At 34.6% G+C, this 17,678-nt stretch overlaps 3 protein-coding genes and 1 long non-coding RNA gene across 5 annotated transcripts in view; 1 reads left to right on the top strand and 3 right to left on the bottom strand.

Moving 5' to 3' along the window:
- Positions 1-1,726: 1,726 nt before the first annotated feature.
- On the bottom strand, positions 1,727-3,160 carry LOC109584087 (uncharacterized). Its single transcript, XR_002185842.1, has 6 exons — positions 3,139-3,160; positions 2,912-3,057; positions 2,539-2,736; positions 1,927-2,040; positions 1,824-1,879; positions 1,727-1,769 (listed from the first exon to the last, which is right to left on the bottom strand). It is a non-coding gene; the product is annotated as an uncharacterized LOC109584087 (long non-coding RNA).
- Positions 3,161-4,312: 1,152 nt separating this feature from the next.
- Positions 4,313-9,615, top strand: LOC109584093 (kelch domain-containing protein 1-like). Of its 2 annotated transcripts, XM_019999673.1 has the most exons (9): positions 4,313-4,346; positions 4,403-4,697; positions 4,748-4,974; positions 5,599-5,759; positions 6,520-6,693; positions 7,333-7,471; positions 8,085-8,168; positions 9,158-9,163; positions 9,216-9,615. In XM_019999673.1, exons 1-9 carry the CDS (start codon positions 4,334-4,336, stop codon positions 9,488-9,490), a joined length of 1,374 nt encoding a protein of 457 aa, XP_019855232.1. In that variant the 5' UTR covers positions 4,313-4,333; the 3' UTR covers positions 9,491-9,615. The 2 variants fall into 2 exon arrangements, with proteins under 2 accessions (XP_019855232.1, XP_019855233.1); XM_019999674.1 differs by lacking the exon at positions 9,158-9,163.
- LOC100635361 (metal tolerance protein 11-like) lies at positions 9,609-13,948 on the bottom strand. The gene is made up of 2 exons (XM_003388434.3): positions 13,744-13,948; positions 9,609-11,030 (listed from the first exon to the last, which is right to left on the bottom strand). The coding sequence occupies exons 1-2, from the start codon at positions 13,899-13,901 to the stop codon at positions 9,743-9,745; spliced, it is 1,446 nt and encodes a 481-aa protein (XP_003388482.1). The 5' UTR covers positions 13,902-13,948; the 3' UTR covers positions 9,609-9,742.
- A 631-nt stretch (positions 13,949-14,579) lies between these two features.
- The window catches only part of LOC100635236 (uncharacterized), a 5,859-nt gene continuing 2,760 nt past the window's right edge, over positions 14,580-17,678 (bottom strand). The window contains exons 3-5 of the mRNA XM_003388433.3: positions 17,234-17,490; positions 16,756-16,897; positions 14,580-15,158 (exon numbers count right to left, since the gene is read on the bottom strand). Coding sequence (XP_003388481.3) covers positions 14,779-15,158; positions 16,756-16,897; positions 17,234-17,490 — 779 coding nt within the window. The 3' untranslated portion in view covers positions 14,580-14,778. The remainder of the gene's footprint in view (positions 15,159-16,755; positions 16,898-17,233; positions 17,491-17,678) is intronic.

Genomic DNA, 17,678 nt, shown 5'->3' with positions numbered 1-17,678 from the left:
GATCCTCATAAAATCAAGGAAATTAATCCATCAGCAGCATTAGTGGATGACAAAGATGAGCTATCAAAGTACCAAAATATTTGTCAAAGGTGGACGGTATCTCTCCATCTCTCTTACCACTTGAGTGATGGAAGACTAGTGTTATTGACCTACCTTCACGGGTGAAAGAAGTTCAAAAAATCCACTAATGTCTGCATCATCAGAGAGGAGTTTTTCATGTCAAAAATTCATTTGGTAAAATAACAAAATAATTCATTAAAATTGATTAAATAGAAGCTTGTGTTTCCTTGCAATAAAAACGTTATTTCAGCTAATAATGGGAAGATACTGGTAAGTCAAGGACTCCAGGAATATCATAATAGATGATGATTATGGCATAATCTGCCCAAGTCTAATACTGCTGTATACTAGAGTACACTACTGTACATTACTATATACCACTGTATACCAATGTATATTATCAAGAGTACTCTTGATACTAATGTATAGCACTGTATACTACTGTATATAAATGTATACTGCTGCATACTATTGAATACTACTGTATACCACTGTAAACTATTGCATACTATTGTATACCACTGTACACTACTGTATACTAGTGTACACTACTGTATACCACTGTATACTACTGTATAGTACTGTATAGCACTGTATACTACTGTATACGACAGCATAATACTGTATATTACAGTATATCAATAAAAATAGTACAGTGCGAAAAAAGCTAAGTAGCTATTCTAATGTTACATAGGTACATGTAGTTGGCTGCTCCTTCATTTAGCATGCACAAACCCACCAGTAGATGTGGTCAGCAGTAAGACAGTAGCTCGACAGTAGAATAGAGCAACGAACCTCCTAAACAGGCTTCTCAAGCAGAGAGTGGCAGTAGAGATGAACTTAAAGAGTACAAACAGCCAAGAGAAGCATCTGTCTATCAGTCTACTACAGAACAAGTGACAGGTGGCCTGGGAGTAATGCAGTGAAGAGTAATGAAGTAAAATTAATACCTACAACTACCTGCATACTTTATACGCTACTTAGCTTTTTTCCACCTTTTACTGTACTCTCGTACTACTGTATACTATTGTATACCACTGTATACTATTGTATACCACTGTATACTATTGTATACCCCTGTATACCACTGTATACTACTGAAGACTACTGTATACCACTGTATACTACTGTATGCTATTGTATATCACTGTATACCACTGTATACTACTGTAGACTACTGTATACTACTGTATACTACTGTACACTACTGTATACCACTGTATACTACTGTATACTATTGTATAGAACCGTATCGCACTTTATTTTAGCAGAACTTGATTATTGGCGATTTTGCTGTATAATTGTAATTGGTGATTTTTAATTTGGCGATTTGTACATTACTGAGCATGTGCATTTAATGATTGACGGTTTTACACTGCCAATCACCAAAATAAAACTATCCAAATTAAAGCACTATTACATTATGTACTCTTGATTATACGGTATTAATTCATTGCGCATGCACCAGAAAAACCAACAAAATATTTAAGTTACTGTGTACATGTACATCACAAAATGCTTTTAAAACCCATCAAAAACCACAAAGCTAGTTATATTACATGTACAATACAAGTATGTACCAGTGTCCAGGTAAGGAGGAGGAGGTAGAGATCAGGACTCACCTAGATGATGATGATGATGATGATGATGACAATGATGATGTTAATTGGTCACTTGATCCAATCGCTTCAAGAACGTCTTTATAACCGCTAAAAAAATTATAATGATTGTTAATAAAACTTGATGAGTACATCTTAATTTACCTCTCTGATATCAGTAGCCTTTTATTTTCAAAATCAGAAATAACAAATGAATTATTCTACAATGCCAAAATTAAATAATACTATATTTATTATGTACACATACCATGTTCTTCTGGTAATATTCCCATCCAATAATAATAGGATAAGCATTGAGAGGACTCCAGTGATTATAAATATAATTACAGCAATTAATGGACCAGCGATGAGCTAATTCACCCTACAAGGAAAGAGAGAAAAATATCATACAGTGGAGCCACTATACAACGGACACTTTAAGACAATAAAGTTTGTTATACAGAGGTGTCACGTTAATTTTATACAGTAAAAATGAAATTTGTACACTAGGTGCTGTCTAATAAATGGAGGTGTCTGTCAGGGTAAGCTAAACAGCACACTTCAAGAGACTACAAGCTCTACAATACTAGTACATGGCTTTTAAAGTAACTTTAAAAATTCATTAAAAATGTAATTTTGATCAGAATCGGCTCTGACTAGCTACACAACACAAGTACATGTATATTTGTATATGCATCAGAAAAGATGATGAAACTGGACAGCTCTCTCCCAGCAATATTTAATGAATTATTACATGTATCATGGCTAAGTTACGGTTTCAGTAAGTGTGCTAAGCCCACCCAACAGCACAACCTCATGAATGGCAAGAAGTACATGATAAAAGAGCTAAGTTATACTACATTCTAAAGAATTTACTTACTTCATTTCACTAAATGTTTTATTAATTATGTCCTTAATTATAGTCCATTGTCCATTAATTTTATACTCATCATTGATGATCATTCCAGACTCCATCATTACTGTATCCATACAGAGCATTCCATTGAACCAACACCCACCAATTGAAACCTATTGATCCAGTACCTGAGATACACTGGTATAGCAGCTCTAAAAATGACTAAAAGAGAAATGAAATTTAATAGACTGTCAAATAATTATGTAGAATGTAAAATAATAAATATGCTTCATTCCAGTTATTACAGTAAAAGCAGTAATAATTAAAATAATTAATTTTTACTGTAATTGGTCAATGCTGTGGACGGTACATAATACATGCACATGTACAGACTAACTGGAGTTCTGTTGGTGCTGGAAATCTTATCTGTTGCCTTAGCAACCAGTAACCACACCTACAGGAAACAGGAACAAGAGAATAGTGATGGTACACCATTCTTGAATACACTGGCATATGGAACATAACTGGAGTAACTACAGTATACTGAACATAATGATGAAGAACATTGATCATTCATTAGAAATTAAATGTAAAAGACAATAATTATTTTGATAAAGAACTAACAGTATCAAAGGTATCTTCATCTTCCCTTTGCTTTGGTTAGTACTTGATAATTCTATTACATTCTTCATTGAACATGGAGACATTTATCACCTACATAAAACAAAAAGAAATAATAAAATAAAACACAGATACCTATCAAATAATATTAAGTGTATATACAACATACAATGTAGCTACAAGTACATGTATGCTAACATTATTATGTGTAGAACAAGACAAGGTGCTTCTCCTGTTATAGCAAGATGCAAATAACTCACACATGAGCCTCTTGAACTTAGTATCACGGTACTTCACATACACAATACATGCATGCATTGGCATGTAGTGCATTGGCCTCACAACAACAAAGAAAAACAATGATTTTCTTCTATTTTAAAGGGTGAGGGAATCCATAATCCCCTCTCCTTACACTTTTAGCAAATCCCTTAATCCCTTCTTCATAATAGGAAAAAATAAGCTTTAAAATAAGCATTCAAAGATTTGTTAATTTGGTCAAGAGTTCAGTTATGGTCTACAAGAAGGCCTCAAGTTTATACAGTGGGGGCTGAACTAGACTGACAATATAAACTATAAACAAGCAGAGGCTTTTAAAAGGCTTCAATTTTTTTCTGCAGCTTCTGCTGTCAAAGACTGGATAATAAAATTAACAATACATGTACATTTATTAATATTATAACAAGTAGAAATTATTATTATTGTTGTTGTTGTTATTGGGCAATATTTATTATTATTATTAGGCAATATGGCATTAAAAGCACACCTCCCATTAATTCCTCATTACCATACCATTGTAACAGACTCTACTTCACAAAGCCATTGTGCAATGAAGACCAACAGAGAACGGGAAATCTAAAATAAAGACAAGTGAAAGAACCAAAAAAGTGGGAGCATATGGCCGGCCAGTCAAAAGTTTAACTAAGCCTAGCTTACCTTATTTACTAGAGTCAAAGACTGAGGATTAAGTGAAGGTTTAGAAGGCAATAGTCTGAGGCCAAAGGAGCAGAGAAATGACAGAATACCTCAACTGTATTCAGTAGCAGGCGTGCACGTGCCACGTGGCACCTGGTCGTGGGCCGTGCATGATACGTGTTCTTCCGTTCACGTCTTCATCTTATACTGTTAGATCTAACCGTATCAGCTCTATTAGAGTTGATAAAGTAATAACATAGATAATAACATAGGTGCAAAGTGGAAAATGTCAAGTGCATGTAAGAGTGACAGTTTCTTTCTCATTTACTTATTTTCTTGTTACTTTATTTTATAGCATATGAACCAGTGGAGAGGGCCCATCACTTTACTGTACAGGTAGGCCACAACTTGTACATGTGGGGTGGGAGGCAGTCTGATCTTCCTGAAGTACACAGTAATGAGAAGAAGAAAGCAATGTGTTCTGTAGTGGAGGTGTGCAATTTAAAGAGTGGTAGGTGGAAACGAAAACCTACCACTAGTGACCCTCCACTTGGTGTCCGTTCCTATGCTGCTGCTGTCATTAGAAATGAAATATTCTTTTTCGGAGGCTGGTGTGGTCATGATGACTGTTATCATAATAGTTTGTTCAGGTTAACATAATTGTTTATGATGAATATTATTATTTTTTGTTAATTTACAGTTTTAATATTGATACCTTAAATTGGAAGGAACTGTCTCCTACTACATCGCGTCATGGTCCTATGATGAGGGTCCAATGTGGTATGACTGCAGTAAGATTTAGTGATGAAGACTGTCTTGCTGTAATTGGAGGCTTTGGACCATGTTGTAATAATACCCCACCACAACCTGGTGCCCAGTACAATAATGGTCGATGCAACGAAGTACATTTGTACAAATTAAAAACTGGTCAGTAGAAAATTTAATAATAATGACATGTACATGTACATGTATATACAGTAATGGACTTTTAGATGTACATGTAAATCATAGTCTTGCCAGTTGCCACATTCCTTCACTAATGAAGGGACATACTGTATAGCTAGAAAATTTAGAGTGCTAAAATTTAGCGAATTGACTCTAAAAGAGGTTTGGAGGTTAAAATTTTTGCTAAATTTTAACTCTGTGTATGCTTCTACGGAGCCTTATCAAATTGGAGACTAAAAATTTGGCAAATGGACCTCAATTCACCAAATTCGTCAAAGTTTTATTCCACCAAATTTTCTAGCTATACGGTAGTGAAGTCATAATGATAGTGAATATAATAATCCTCCAGACTGCATGTCCATGTACATGTATACGTCATATTACCCAATTGCAATTACTGTAGCTTATAGTGCTGGGCTTGTATATGTATCTTGATTGTGAATCCAATAGGCAGTTGTAGACATATGCATGCAGTAATTATGCCTTGATCTTATAACTAAAGTTAAAAAAATATGTGTCCAATTAGGCTAATTACAAGATCAAAGTAACAGTTGTTGAATTTAATGTATTATGCTAGAGATTGATTTCAGAAAGTATTATTATTAGGTGAATGGACTTCACCAACCGTCACTGGAGATAGACCACCTCCTATTGATGCATTCACCTTAACATCAATAAATAATACCACTGCTATATTGTTTGGTGGTAGTAGTGGTGATAAAAAGACTAAGGACGTATATATATTAGAATTTACTGACACATCAGTGGTGAGTGTATTATATTAGTATACCATATTTCTGGATATTTGTAATGGGTATAAAGTACAGAATAGTAAGTTTAGGTGTTCAAAATTTCATATGCTGCCTAAAAGTGCCTATTTATCTCAATATATAGTAAGTCGGGGCTATTCCTTCCCCCTGTATAAGGAATGAGAAATTTTTAAGCAGCAAGGTGCCAAGGGTCGGAATATCCCCGCCTAGGCAGTCCTACTTTTATTATTATAACTTTCTAAGTGTAGCAGATACAGGACTGAGAGCAAGACAGATCACTTCGGCAGAAAAATATATCTTTTTATAGTACTAAGCAACAGCTTAATTCCTAAATAGTAAAGGTGAAAGAAGCAGGCAAATAATTAGTCTTCCTTCGGGTCGGATTAGCCCCGAAATACCGGTCACTTTATCTACAGTTTTTATTCAAAACTTTGCTTATATAAATGATGAATAGATAGAATAAAGTTAGTAGAACACAATGGTCGTTAAAATGAGTGGATAAGAGCAACAGGAAGTGAGTTATGACTTCGTGAATATTTAATTAGATCATAGTGCAAAAACCGGTCGGAATAGCCCCGAGTGACTCTATTAAAAGAAGAATAGGAAGTATTAGCAATTATATATTTAGCATGCCTCACGGCTATTCAAAATTATGATCACTCAAAATATATCATAATTTACGGTAATTTTACATTAATAATGTATTTTTATGGCCATTGTTTCTGATAAATACATGGACACTGTATTTTTACTTTAGAATTGTACAAAGTTTTCTAAACCTGGAAGATTTGTACGTTGGCCTAAGGGGAGGTGGGGTCATTCTAGTGTATTAATCAACTGTAGCTCAGGACCACACCTGCTAGTGGTGGGTGGATCTCATACCAAAGACTGTTGGTTGTTGAATGTAAGCAAAATGGAATGGAAAGAACTAGTAAGTATGTACATGTACTTAGGCTTAGGGTAAGTATTAATTGCAACGTACATGTACATGTACATGTATGTTTTAGCCAATGCAATAAAAATGCTAATTAAACCTGTCGCTAATGTATACATGTACATGTACATGTGTGTGCAATTACAATGAGAGTAGGGAGAAATTATTAAGAGTTTTGCTGCTAATTGCCTATTAAATGTTGTTACGCTAACAATGCCATTTTTTGAATTACCTATTACATGTATTTTTGCTAATATTACCTTTCACTAAATTAGGGTCCTCTTGACGCATTGACGCATACATGTACATGTACTCCCATTTGTTTTTACAGCACTTTCGGTCATGATGATATTGCTAGTGAATGAAAAGCAATGCATCATATTGAGAGCCCACCTTAAATTGCAATTACATGTACAATTTGTGTTGAGTGTGAATGAATACAAGACCAGTGGTGAATAAGTCTGTCTGTACATGTACACATAGCTTCTCAATAATAATCAATTTAGTTCAGTACAACTGGTCAATTTAGACATGTGTATAATCATGAAATAAAATGAATATTTGAATAGAGAAGCTCTTGTTGTCATTTTTATGAGTTGAGTAGGATAATAATTACCTTTTTTCTTTATTATATAGAATATACCAGACAGTGTCACTAATAGATATTATCATTCTCTCTCAGTTTGGAATGAGACACAGACCACTCACTGGATAATTGAGTTTGGAGGATTGAAAGGTGATTCAATACTCAGTAATACGGCATTTATTGAAACTAGTGAGTTTAACATGTACATGTACATGTATGTGGCTATTCTTGAAAATTTATTTTTACACAGAAAGGTTACAATGTATTTCCTTCTGAATTTCTGCATATAGCATGTACATGTACATGTACATACATGCATGTACAATATGTGCAGTACATGTACATGTACATTAAAACGTGTTTTAGATATGTACAGTTATACATTGTACAATGTATATTTAAATGTGTAATAAATAGTACAATAAAGAACAAGGGACCATGCTTGTATTATATTTTTTGTGCATGTACTTATTCCTACATATTTTGGTGTTAAATTTTTATCTGACTTGTACATGTATAAACATGTACATGTACATGTACATGTACATGAACATGTAAGGCATCTACATGTACTGCATACCTTTATCATACACTCATGACCAATCTCAACATTAATATGCATTCAAAAATTAATGTCAGAATTAATATACATTGTGATGCCGTTGTTTTAGTTACTTTAAAAATCTAGCACGTCATCCCAAGTTGTTTTGAGAGGATCTGATGCAGCATTAGGCAAAAGGAAAAAATAATTATTATAATAATTAATTTTGTGCTTCGTTATTCTTTATTATTATGATTGTAGTATCTCGTGATGATTTGGTAGTGCAATCAGTACTGGACATTAATGAATATCAGAAGAGAAGAGTACTGGAGGGACTTGAACCAGGTATACATGTATATTAAGCACATACTGCATACAGGGTTTCCCACAAGATCATTACGTAGTGCTCAGCTTCTTTTTAGTAATTTTTAAAGTTACTAGTTACTCAAAAATCACCAAAATTGCTAGGAGAAAATCCTTCATTTTTACTGATGCATGACTTAAATTGTGTCAAAATTTTGAGCGGATTCTGATCAAAATTTAGAATCAGGACAAAGTAGATTTTTTGGCCAAACTTTATCAAAAATGCCTAAGAAAGAAATTTGCATTTTTTAAAATTTATCTGATACCTATACATGTACACATGTTCTTATGTTGTGTAGAAAGTTGAGCTGATTCCGATCAAATTTAATTTTTTATGAATTTTGAAAATTACTCAAAAATTAAGCCAAGTTTCCTGAACTCATGTAGTAGACTCAGTAGTACAGGGACTTTAGCCAAATTTTGTCGAAAATTAAAAAGAGAAGGTTCTGCTTTTTATGATTTTATCTGATACATATACATCTACATGTACATGTCTTTATGTTGTATAGCAAGTTCAGCTAATTCTGATCAAATTTGGATTATTTTACAAGTTTTTCAAGTTACTCAAAAATTGGGCCAAAGTCTACAGGCACTTTTGCCAAATTTTGCCAAAAAATTAAAACTAAAGATTTTTGCATTTTAGTAGCTCCTCGCACAATGCTGCTAGCCATTGTGAAGCCAACCAACCAACACTTACTTCCAGTGCTATCCACTATATTATGCGGAATTTCATAACAAAATCAGGCTATGCCTTTGATGTGCCCACATAATATACATGTACTATAAACTATCATAATACTTTTCAGCTCATGAAACATGCTTTATAGCTCACTTACATGTAGCATGCTTTGTGGGAAACCCTGACTAAACATGTACATGTACAGTACATTTAACTTGATTTGCTACTAAGTCTCATTTAAAATTTTATGATTTGTATGTCTCTGCCTGGAATATAAACGTTCCTTCATCAGATAAAGGTAAGAATGCATTATACAATTTTTTGTTAAATTTACACATGTACTTTTGTAGATATTCTGGACAAGAAGCCCCGAAAAGATGACCTCCTTAGACTATTCCAAAGTTCTGATTCCCATTTTTCAACTATTGGTACTGCACTTGGTGTGAAAGTGGATGACCTTATGCATAGTCCAATGTCAGCCTCTGATAAGCTGATACTTGTATTTCAGAGATGGATAGACTCCAATAATGACGTGACCTGGAGGAAGGTCCTGCAAGTTTGTAATGATTATCCAGACCAACTTGGAAAAGCCAAAGCTCATGTGAAAGGATTTCTGAGCCTGTGATAACTATTAGCCTTTTCCTGTATGACTCTTATTATTAATGATACTAGTTTTTATGTCCTTTCAGAAATAATTATTTTTAATTTAATTTTTATAATAGATGACAAAATTGTCTCTCATATTTAAAATACATGTATTATTCTTCTTTTCCTATACAGAAACCAAGCTGATATAGGAACTCATGCAGAGAAAGAGAGAGACAATGCATAAACAAACAATAATTACAGAAAGATAATAATAACTAATTGTTATACACTAATAATTAGGTCCTGCCAGTATGTGTTCACTGGATGGTGCGTGTCCTGTTTCAAAGTCAAGATGAACAAAGGCTCTCTCCACTTCCTTCAAAGACTCTAACTTCAATTGTAGTGTCTCCCCAATGTCATGAGCCTCCTCCAGTCTCATATCCCTACTCAGAACAATGTGCATCTCAACTAAATACCTAACTCCAAACGTGTAGGCTGTGACTGTATCCACTTCCTGTATTTCCTTGCTATGCTGGAGTGCAATGTATATCAGCTTGCTAGTGAATCGTCTATCAGCTCTATAGCCTGTGAGATTTACCATCTGCTCCTTGCCAACTAGTATCCAGTTTATTATTATGTAAAATGATAGGAGGATGGCCCCAATTGGATCGAGATATTTCCATACGTATGTACCAAGGACTCCAAAGACTAGAGCTGCAATGTTTGAAGCAAAGTCATTTCTGTGATCTGTTGCTAGTGCTTTTACAGAAGGACTGTCGACACGATAACAAAGCAAAAAGAGGCCACCTTTTAACAGGATTGTGAGTGCTATTATAGAACCAGAGAACTCATTAATGTTTGGATTGATGGAATTATTTATGATATCAGTAATGGATGTAGTGACGATTTGTAAAGCTGCAGTTCCCATTACAGCAGCAGTGATGATAATAGCAACAGGTTCTAGTCTATTTCTGCCTACTGGATACTGATACTGGTTATAATTATGCATCAGGTAGCTAGTGATTCCAATGGTTACTCCAGAGAACAGGTCTAGAGCCGAATCAATGAGACTGGATACTACTGAGAGTGATCCTGATTGTATTGATGCAGCAAGTTTAATGAAAAATAAAAGGATATTAACAGAGAGGGTGAGACGAGATGCAGAGCTCACTGAGAGTTGGAATAAACTCATCAACTTTCCCTTTCTTGTTTCTTCTTTAGTAATTTCATCATTACTTCTACCATCAGCAGTTGATTTGACAACATTATCTAATGCTGTTTCATAATGAAGTGGTTTAGACTCTGCTCCTTTTTTTTCCTCTTTCTCTATTTTCAGTTCCATGGCTTCCTTCAATACGACTTGGTCTTTCCTTAGACGTTTGTAATATTTTCTCACTTCTCGTGACTCTGCAACAGACTGCCGACGAAAAAGAAAACTGAGCTTTTTATTCTTTCCCTCTCTTTCCTGTTCTCTGTCTTCATTGCTATCGGCAAGGTAAGGAAGTATCACACTGTTCCATTTTGCTTCTGATCGTGTTATCTTGTTTGGAGCTTCTTCAATTGAGACTGGAGGAAACCTGAAATAATTATAATGATAAAAATACATGCATGATGATTCCAAAAAGATCATTATTTTCATTATAGCACAGAGAATTAACATAAATAGGTTAATGTAGAAAGAAAGTTGTAGCAGAGAATACTACAACACTGGAAAGAATTAAATTAAGAATGCATCAAAAATGAAAATTAAACTTTACACTGTAATGAAATTCATATATCATGGCACTACAATAACAGTCAATACAATAACTGTCAATGAAAGCTACAAATATATGTTGTGAAAAAAATGTCTGTAAAGTTTGGGGTGATTTTGGAGCCATTTATGGACTAGAGACTTCGCTTTTTTCCATGTGATTTTGGTATTTTTATTCTGAGAGTGTTACTTGGTATGTTTGCCCAAAGGTCTCAAAGGTTTTTTAAAATGCTCATAACTCAAAAAATATTTATCAGAATCAGCTCATGCAGGATAAGGACATCAATATGTATCAGAGAAAAAGTAATACAAATTAGGAGTATAACTTTTCCAAAATGGCTGATTTTTTAAACTCAAAAATTTCTCATTGGAATTATCTCAAACTTTTCTACACAGTACATATATACACGTACAACGTACATTGTAAGTATCTATCAGCAAGAGTACATAATGGGGGGTTGGGGAGGGTGTCTATCTATAGTATTGTAGGCTGCTAAATCACAGCATAGAGTGTTCTGTATAGCTTACACAGTCACTTTAGCACCTACTTTACATTATTAACAAAAAGCGTTCATTTTGGGTGTAGTATTTAATAAATTTAGACGTGCCCCTTCATTGTAAAGCCTCTTGTGGCCTATAACTAGGCAAGAAGCCAAGAACTATCTCCAAGTGAGCAAAGTACAGAGTACTCCTCTAGGTTTAGAAGACAATTGTGGAATGCTTGTAATAGAGCTGCCATTTTTGCTACTATGGCCCCACCTAGAACTACCCCGGCCTTTAATCGTTGGAGCAAACTGGTCAATGGTTCTGTTATGTAAACTGTAAATGCTATCACGAGTGGATAACCACTCTTGATGCTATTATATGCCGGTTTATTTTGGTAATGAAATATTTTTGCAAATTTCGTGGTTTCTTGCTCTATCGCGAAATTTTCCCACCACAAAATTCTGCATTTCCATTGCCACGTGGTGCAGATTGCAGGCCATTCGTGAAAATTAATTCCACAAAATCTTAGAAATGCAAGATTCGCCAAGATTCTCTACCTCAAAAATAAACCGGTATACAATAAGTAAATTTGTTTACTCTTGGCAATTAGCTGGATACTCATAAAACACTCTACGTCGTTATGTAGCAGCCAAAAATACTCCCCATCATGTACTCTCAGTATTAGAAAATGTAACGAAAATTTGGGGTGATTTTAGAGCAGGCAATTTTTGGAACAACACATAAGCTTTAGCCTTTGCTTTTTTTCCAAAAATTGGCCAATTTCTTGTAATGGCCTAACTCAAAAAAAATTTTCTGGAATCAGCTCAAACTTCCTACACAGCATAAAGAAAACGTAATAAAATTTAGGGTGATTTTGAAGCCATTTTTCGGAAAAACTTAATTGGGCTACAGCTTTTGCTTTTTCTGAAAACTTTCTCATTTTAAATTGCTCATAACTAAAAAAAAATTTGTCAAATCAACTCAAACTTTCTATGCAGCATAATGACATCAGTATGTATCATAAAAATGTAATAAAAATTAAGGATCTCAGAGCCATCAAGGTGGTGCCACTTGCATTGAAACTGCTATTTCACCTACAACCACATCTTGAATGACAATATACAGATGTGTACAAAAATTTACTAAAGCTATGAAAACTAATCATTAGGTAAAAACAGCCGTACACGGAGGTATTATATAAGTAACTAAAAAGCATGTTGATCTCTTGATTGCTTGATTTACTTCTACAGCAAGTCTTGATCTCTCAGTGTCTATCTTTTGGAGCATTTGATTTTGATTTTGATCCTGGTCGGCATCGCAGCAGGCCAGAGGCGTATTTAGGGGGGGGGCTGAGGGGGCTTGAGCACCCCCCTCAGGGCTGGGCTCAGAAAAAATTACTTAAGTCCTGGACTCTTGCATCACTACCAAGCCTCTTAACAAAGTTATCTAGCCCCCTGATCATGATTTCAGCAGTTTCCAGTGCTTTAAGGAGCAATCAGAAGTACCAGTAACATAGCAATATGCTTGAAATGATCTTGGCCCCACCCGTAATTGACGAAAATGCAGCATAGACAGGAAAAGGCCGTTAATTACCGCCGTTAAAGTAGGTGTGGCCAAAATCGCGCTGCGCTTCGCGCGCCCTCAGCACCCCCCTTCTCCAATTCCTAGATACGCCCCTGGCAGGCTATATGCAAGCAACACCACTTCGAGCCACTTTTAGGCCACTCCAATTTGATTCCTTGTTTCCCATTACCCGCCCGCATGGGGCCGCATCGCTATTCATTATTGCGGTTTTTCATTGATTATACAAGCAATTTATACAGCTGATAATGAATAAATTTAATGAAAATGAACAAACCCGCCCGCCCGCATCAGGCCCGCCTCTGTAATGGGAAACTATGAATCTTATTGGAGTGGCCTTATTGTAATATTTTACCACAATTACAGTGCATCATTAAGAATGTGACTGAATGGCAAAGTAAAAATTATGTCTAACTGCAAATGTAACTAGCTAACTCTGACTAAACTAGCAAGACAGTGACTTCTCTTACTGGTTCATGTCAATGTTAGAGTGCTCCTTAGGCTTAGTTGCCTCCAACTCTCCATCAGCTGATTCTAGTTCATGTCTCTCGAGTTCTTCCCTCAATTTGTCTCCCGCGAACTCAGAACTAGACTCTACCTGAGACTCTACCTGAGACTCTACCTCCATCAGAAATGATTGATGAATTATCTGAAGGTGTCACTGCACTTTTGCCAATGAAGGGCGCGGCTATCACAGGAAATTAATATTCATTGGACATGATGCAACCATAGGTCTATGATGCATCATTGTGCATAAGTTTTGTGCAGGCAAGGATTGCAAGCCTTAATTGCTGCAAAATACCTTAAAGTCTAACTGCACACGAGTAAGTTTTTTCTTAAATCTAATTAGATCTAGATCTAGTGATGGGATAAGACTGCAGGGACTAGGGAGTGAGACTGAATCATTTAGAATACTCAGTGTGCAAAAATGCATCCAAAACCACCACATCCCATTATACATAATGACCTCCTTGTGCTTTGTAGAGAATTTGAGCTGATCCCAACTGCAGTTATTATAATTATTATTATCATTCAAAAAAATCATTATAGTAATGTAAATTCCTTACATAGCTCAGCATGCTATTCCCACAAATTCCAAAACAGCTCAGTGCAAACTGTGCAATGTAACAGAATTTTACTCAATACTACTTTGCTAAATTTCCTCATAAACAATAAAAGTATTAGCACTATCTTTTGGCACAACATATCACTACAGAATAGCCAAATACTCAATAAAATTGTAGGTGATGCAGTCACGCACTAGTAGTGTACTGGTGCTGCAAAGCAGAACGGAAAAAATGAAATATTTTTCGGTAAACTTTATATCCTTATCTTAAAAAAATAAACTGAGTACATCAGCACAACACACAAATTCATATAAAATTCTGTAAAACACCAAACGAGAATTATAGAGTCAATAAAGATACTCCTTGAAGAGAGAGAGATAAATCTGACTAACACTAATAATTATTACACTTTATAGCATGCACACAGTAAATGTATAATTAATCACTAATATCATCATCATGACCTCCAGTTGTAGTATATAATAAGTTAGGATCACATGTTAGCACAACATGAATTTTGCCATTATTAGTAACAGGTGCACCTGTTGTACTAAATGTTATCTGTTCACTTCCTCCAACACTTAATCCTTCATCGTCTTCGTCCTCTTGTTGGTGTTGCTGATTCGCTTGATACGTAGTGCCATCATTTAATTCATATATCTCTGTTCTTTGCTGTACTCTGGCTGGCTCATACATGTAGTAATGGCGCGATGAAGGGGTGGAGCTTGTTGCTGGTTGCGCTGTCACGTGAACTGCGTGATGAGTTGATGAAATGGGAGTGGCTTGTGTTGAATGCGATATCAATGGAGGAGGATTAGCTAAAAATAAAGAAATAAATAATTAATAATAACAATAATAATAAGAATGATCTATAGTACTTATACACATACATATACATGTACATGTATGTACATTTACATGTAAATGTGACACAGAAACTGGTAAAAAATTCCCTATACTATAGTACGTGGAATTTTGTCAAAAATGACTAGGAGAGAATTTTGCGTTTTTATATTTTTTCTGATATATGTACATGTCCTTATGTTCCGTATAAAATTTAAACTGATTCCAATCAAAATTTAAAAGTTTTAAATTTGCTCAAAAATCAGGCCAAAGTTCATGAACTGCTGTATTATACATGTATTGGTCAAATTGCATCAAAAATGACAAGGAGATAATTTTACATTTTTATAATTTTTTTCTAATACACATACGTGCTCTTATGTTGCCTAGAAAGCTTGAACTAATCAATCAAATTAAATTTTTTACTAATAATATTTTTAAAAGTTTCTAAAAATTTGGTCAATGACTTTGTATTGTTGTACATTACACAGTAGTAGAGAATTACATGCAAATGTACATGTACATGTACATAAATGTATATACTCGTAAGTACAAGGTACATGAATAGATAAATTTGATATACATGTAGTATTTTTAAACAGATACCAATTTCAATTTTGATATCAGTATTAAGTACGTAATGGAGATACGTCACTTACACATGTACATGTAAGTCAGAAATTATAGAAAGTGTACATGTACATGTGCATGTAGTAATAGGATAAATGGCAGCCATTTATTAGCGTGACTACAGGGTCTACACTATGTGGGCAGTCACAGAATACATGCACATATACATGTACATGTATGTGTCAAAAGCACAATCAATCAATCTGATACCAGTACTCACTGATACATGTACAGTACCGATACATGTACATGTACCAGTATCAGGGCAGCCCAAGTGCAACAAATGTAACAGAAAGTGTTTATAGGATCAGCTATCAGAATCAGGCTTTATCAATATTATCAGTTTATCAGTAAGAAACCTAAGAATGACTATCAATACTGGGAATACATGTATGTAAAACTTTAAGGTGGTTTTTATGGTATAAGGTTGACCAATAGTACCAAATATAAACAAATACTACTATCTCAAACTACATTTTTAAAAAATATACGTGTACATGTACGTGTACATGCATGTACATTTAAAGCTATAGGCTATAAAGTGTACAGAATGGCCTGACATGTACATGTAAATGCTATGTTCAGTACCTGCAGCCCAAAACTGTTTCACATTTTACTGTAAATAAAAATATATGTATTTATGTACATGTACATGTATAGTCAATTTCAAGCAGCTACAGTACATGAAAAAGTGAAAATGTAATTTTAAAAAATGCTCACAATCAGTAACCAGTGTTTCCTTCCCTTTATTTTTAGTGTTAAAGGAAATAGCATTTTTATTGTTTACATGTATTTTTGTTTCTTGTTACAGTATTATAATTATTATTATACAAAAGAAAGTCATGAAGTACTATACAACACAATACACCAATATAAAAACACAATAAGGAAAAAAACAAGAAATGAGTGACATTATTGTTAATATTATTATAACATACTCACCAGCAACAATTACAGCCCTCAGATAAGAGAGTAAAGGTGGCGTAAAGCAATGCGATATTGAACTGGAATTCACCAACTGTATATCATCACCATGAATGCCAAAAGCAAATCCCTGATACCCTAACTCCTCTAACTTCTTAAACTATGAAATAATATTAATAATAAAAATCAATAATCAAAAATAAATATACATGTACATGTACACTGTACATACATGTATACATATCATACATGTACTTGTACATGTAGTTCTGCCTATGGTGGTTGGGGGTGGTCAGGACAACCACCTCAACAAATGAACCAAACAGTTCATCACTTAGACCAACCATCCCATTAATACTAATAACCATACATAAAGCATGATATTGTGGTCTACTAGTATGGTGTACATAAAATTAAAAGGAACAATACTAGTCTCCAACCACCTCTATTTTTTTTCTAGGCAGAACCCTGATATATGTACACATGTAGAACTCACATTTCTTTCGATTTTACGAAAAACTCTAGATGCTTCTTGACTTAATTGCTGCTCGTTTGTTAGTCCACGTCCACTAGTGCCTGTAGTGGAGCCAGACCCATTGGGCGTCAACACAAGAGCAGGTGGATGATTTTTCTGAGGTCCAGACACAAGTGATTGCGGTGATATGATGTGAGTGGAAGAGGAGGGATTCTGCCCAGAGTTCCCTTGATAACTAACCAGGTCAGAGCCTGTCAGCGTATCAGACACTCTTTGGACTATGGAACAATGAGATAATTAATTATTATTGATATGTGAATATTAAAATACAGTTTATCTGGAAATTTTTACCATGAACTACTGTACTTGTAATTTTGCTACATGTACACTGTACATGTAGATTAGAAATTCGCTAAAATTAGATCATGCATAATTATGCAGTTTAGATCATGCATATGCATGTACT

Source organism: Amphimedon queenslandica, unplaced genomic scaffold, assembly GCF_000090795.2.
Source record: "Amphimedon queenslandica unplaced genomic scaffold, v1.1 AMPQUscaffold_13249, whole genome shotgun sequence".
In the NCBI taxonomy this organism is placed as follows: Eukaryota; Metazoa; Porifera; class Demospongiae; order Haplosclerida; family Niphatidae; genus Amphimedon; species Amphimedon queenslandica.
The sequence above is the reverse complement of the archived record's forward strand: the minus strand, read 5'-3'. Positions and strand labels throughout refer to the sequence as shown.

Bases quoted from the DNA above. Each gene is read 5' to 3' on its own strand.
- LOC109584093 (XM_019999673.1), top strand. The intron at 5,760-6,519 runs GTGAGTGTATTA...TTTTTACTTTAG, and splicing joins AATTTACTGACACATCAGTG to AATTGTACAAAGTTTTCTAA. The intron at 7,472-8,084 runs GTGAGTTTAACA...TTATGATTGTAG, and splicing joins TACGGCATTTATTGAAACTA to TATCTCGTGATGATTTGGTA.
- LOC100635361 (XM_003388434.3), bottom strand. From the start codon at position 13,901: ATGGAGGTAGAGTCTCAGGTAGAGTCTCAGGTAGAGTCTAGTTCTGAG. The intron at 11,031-13,743 runs GTAAGAGAAGTC...TAATTATTTCAG, and splicing joins TCTAACATTGACATGAACCA to GTTTCCTCCAGTCTCAATTG.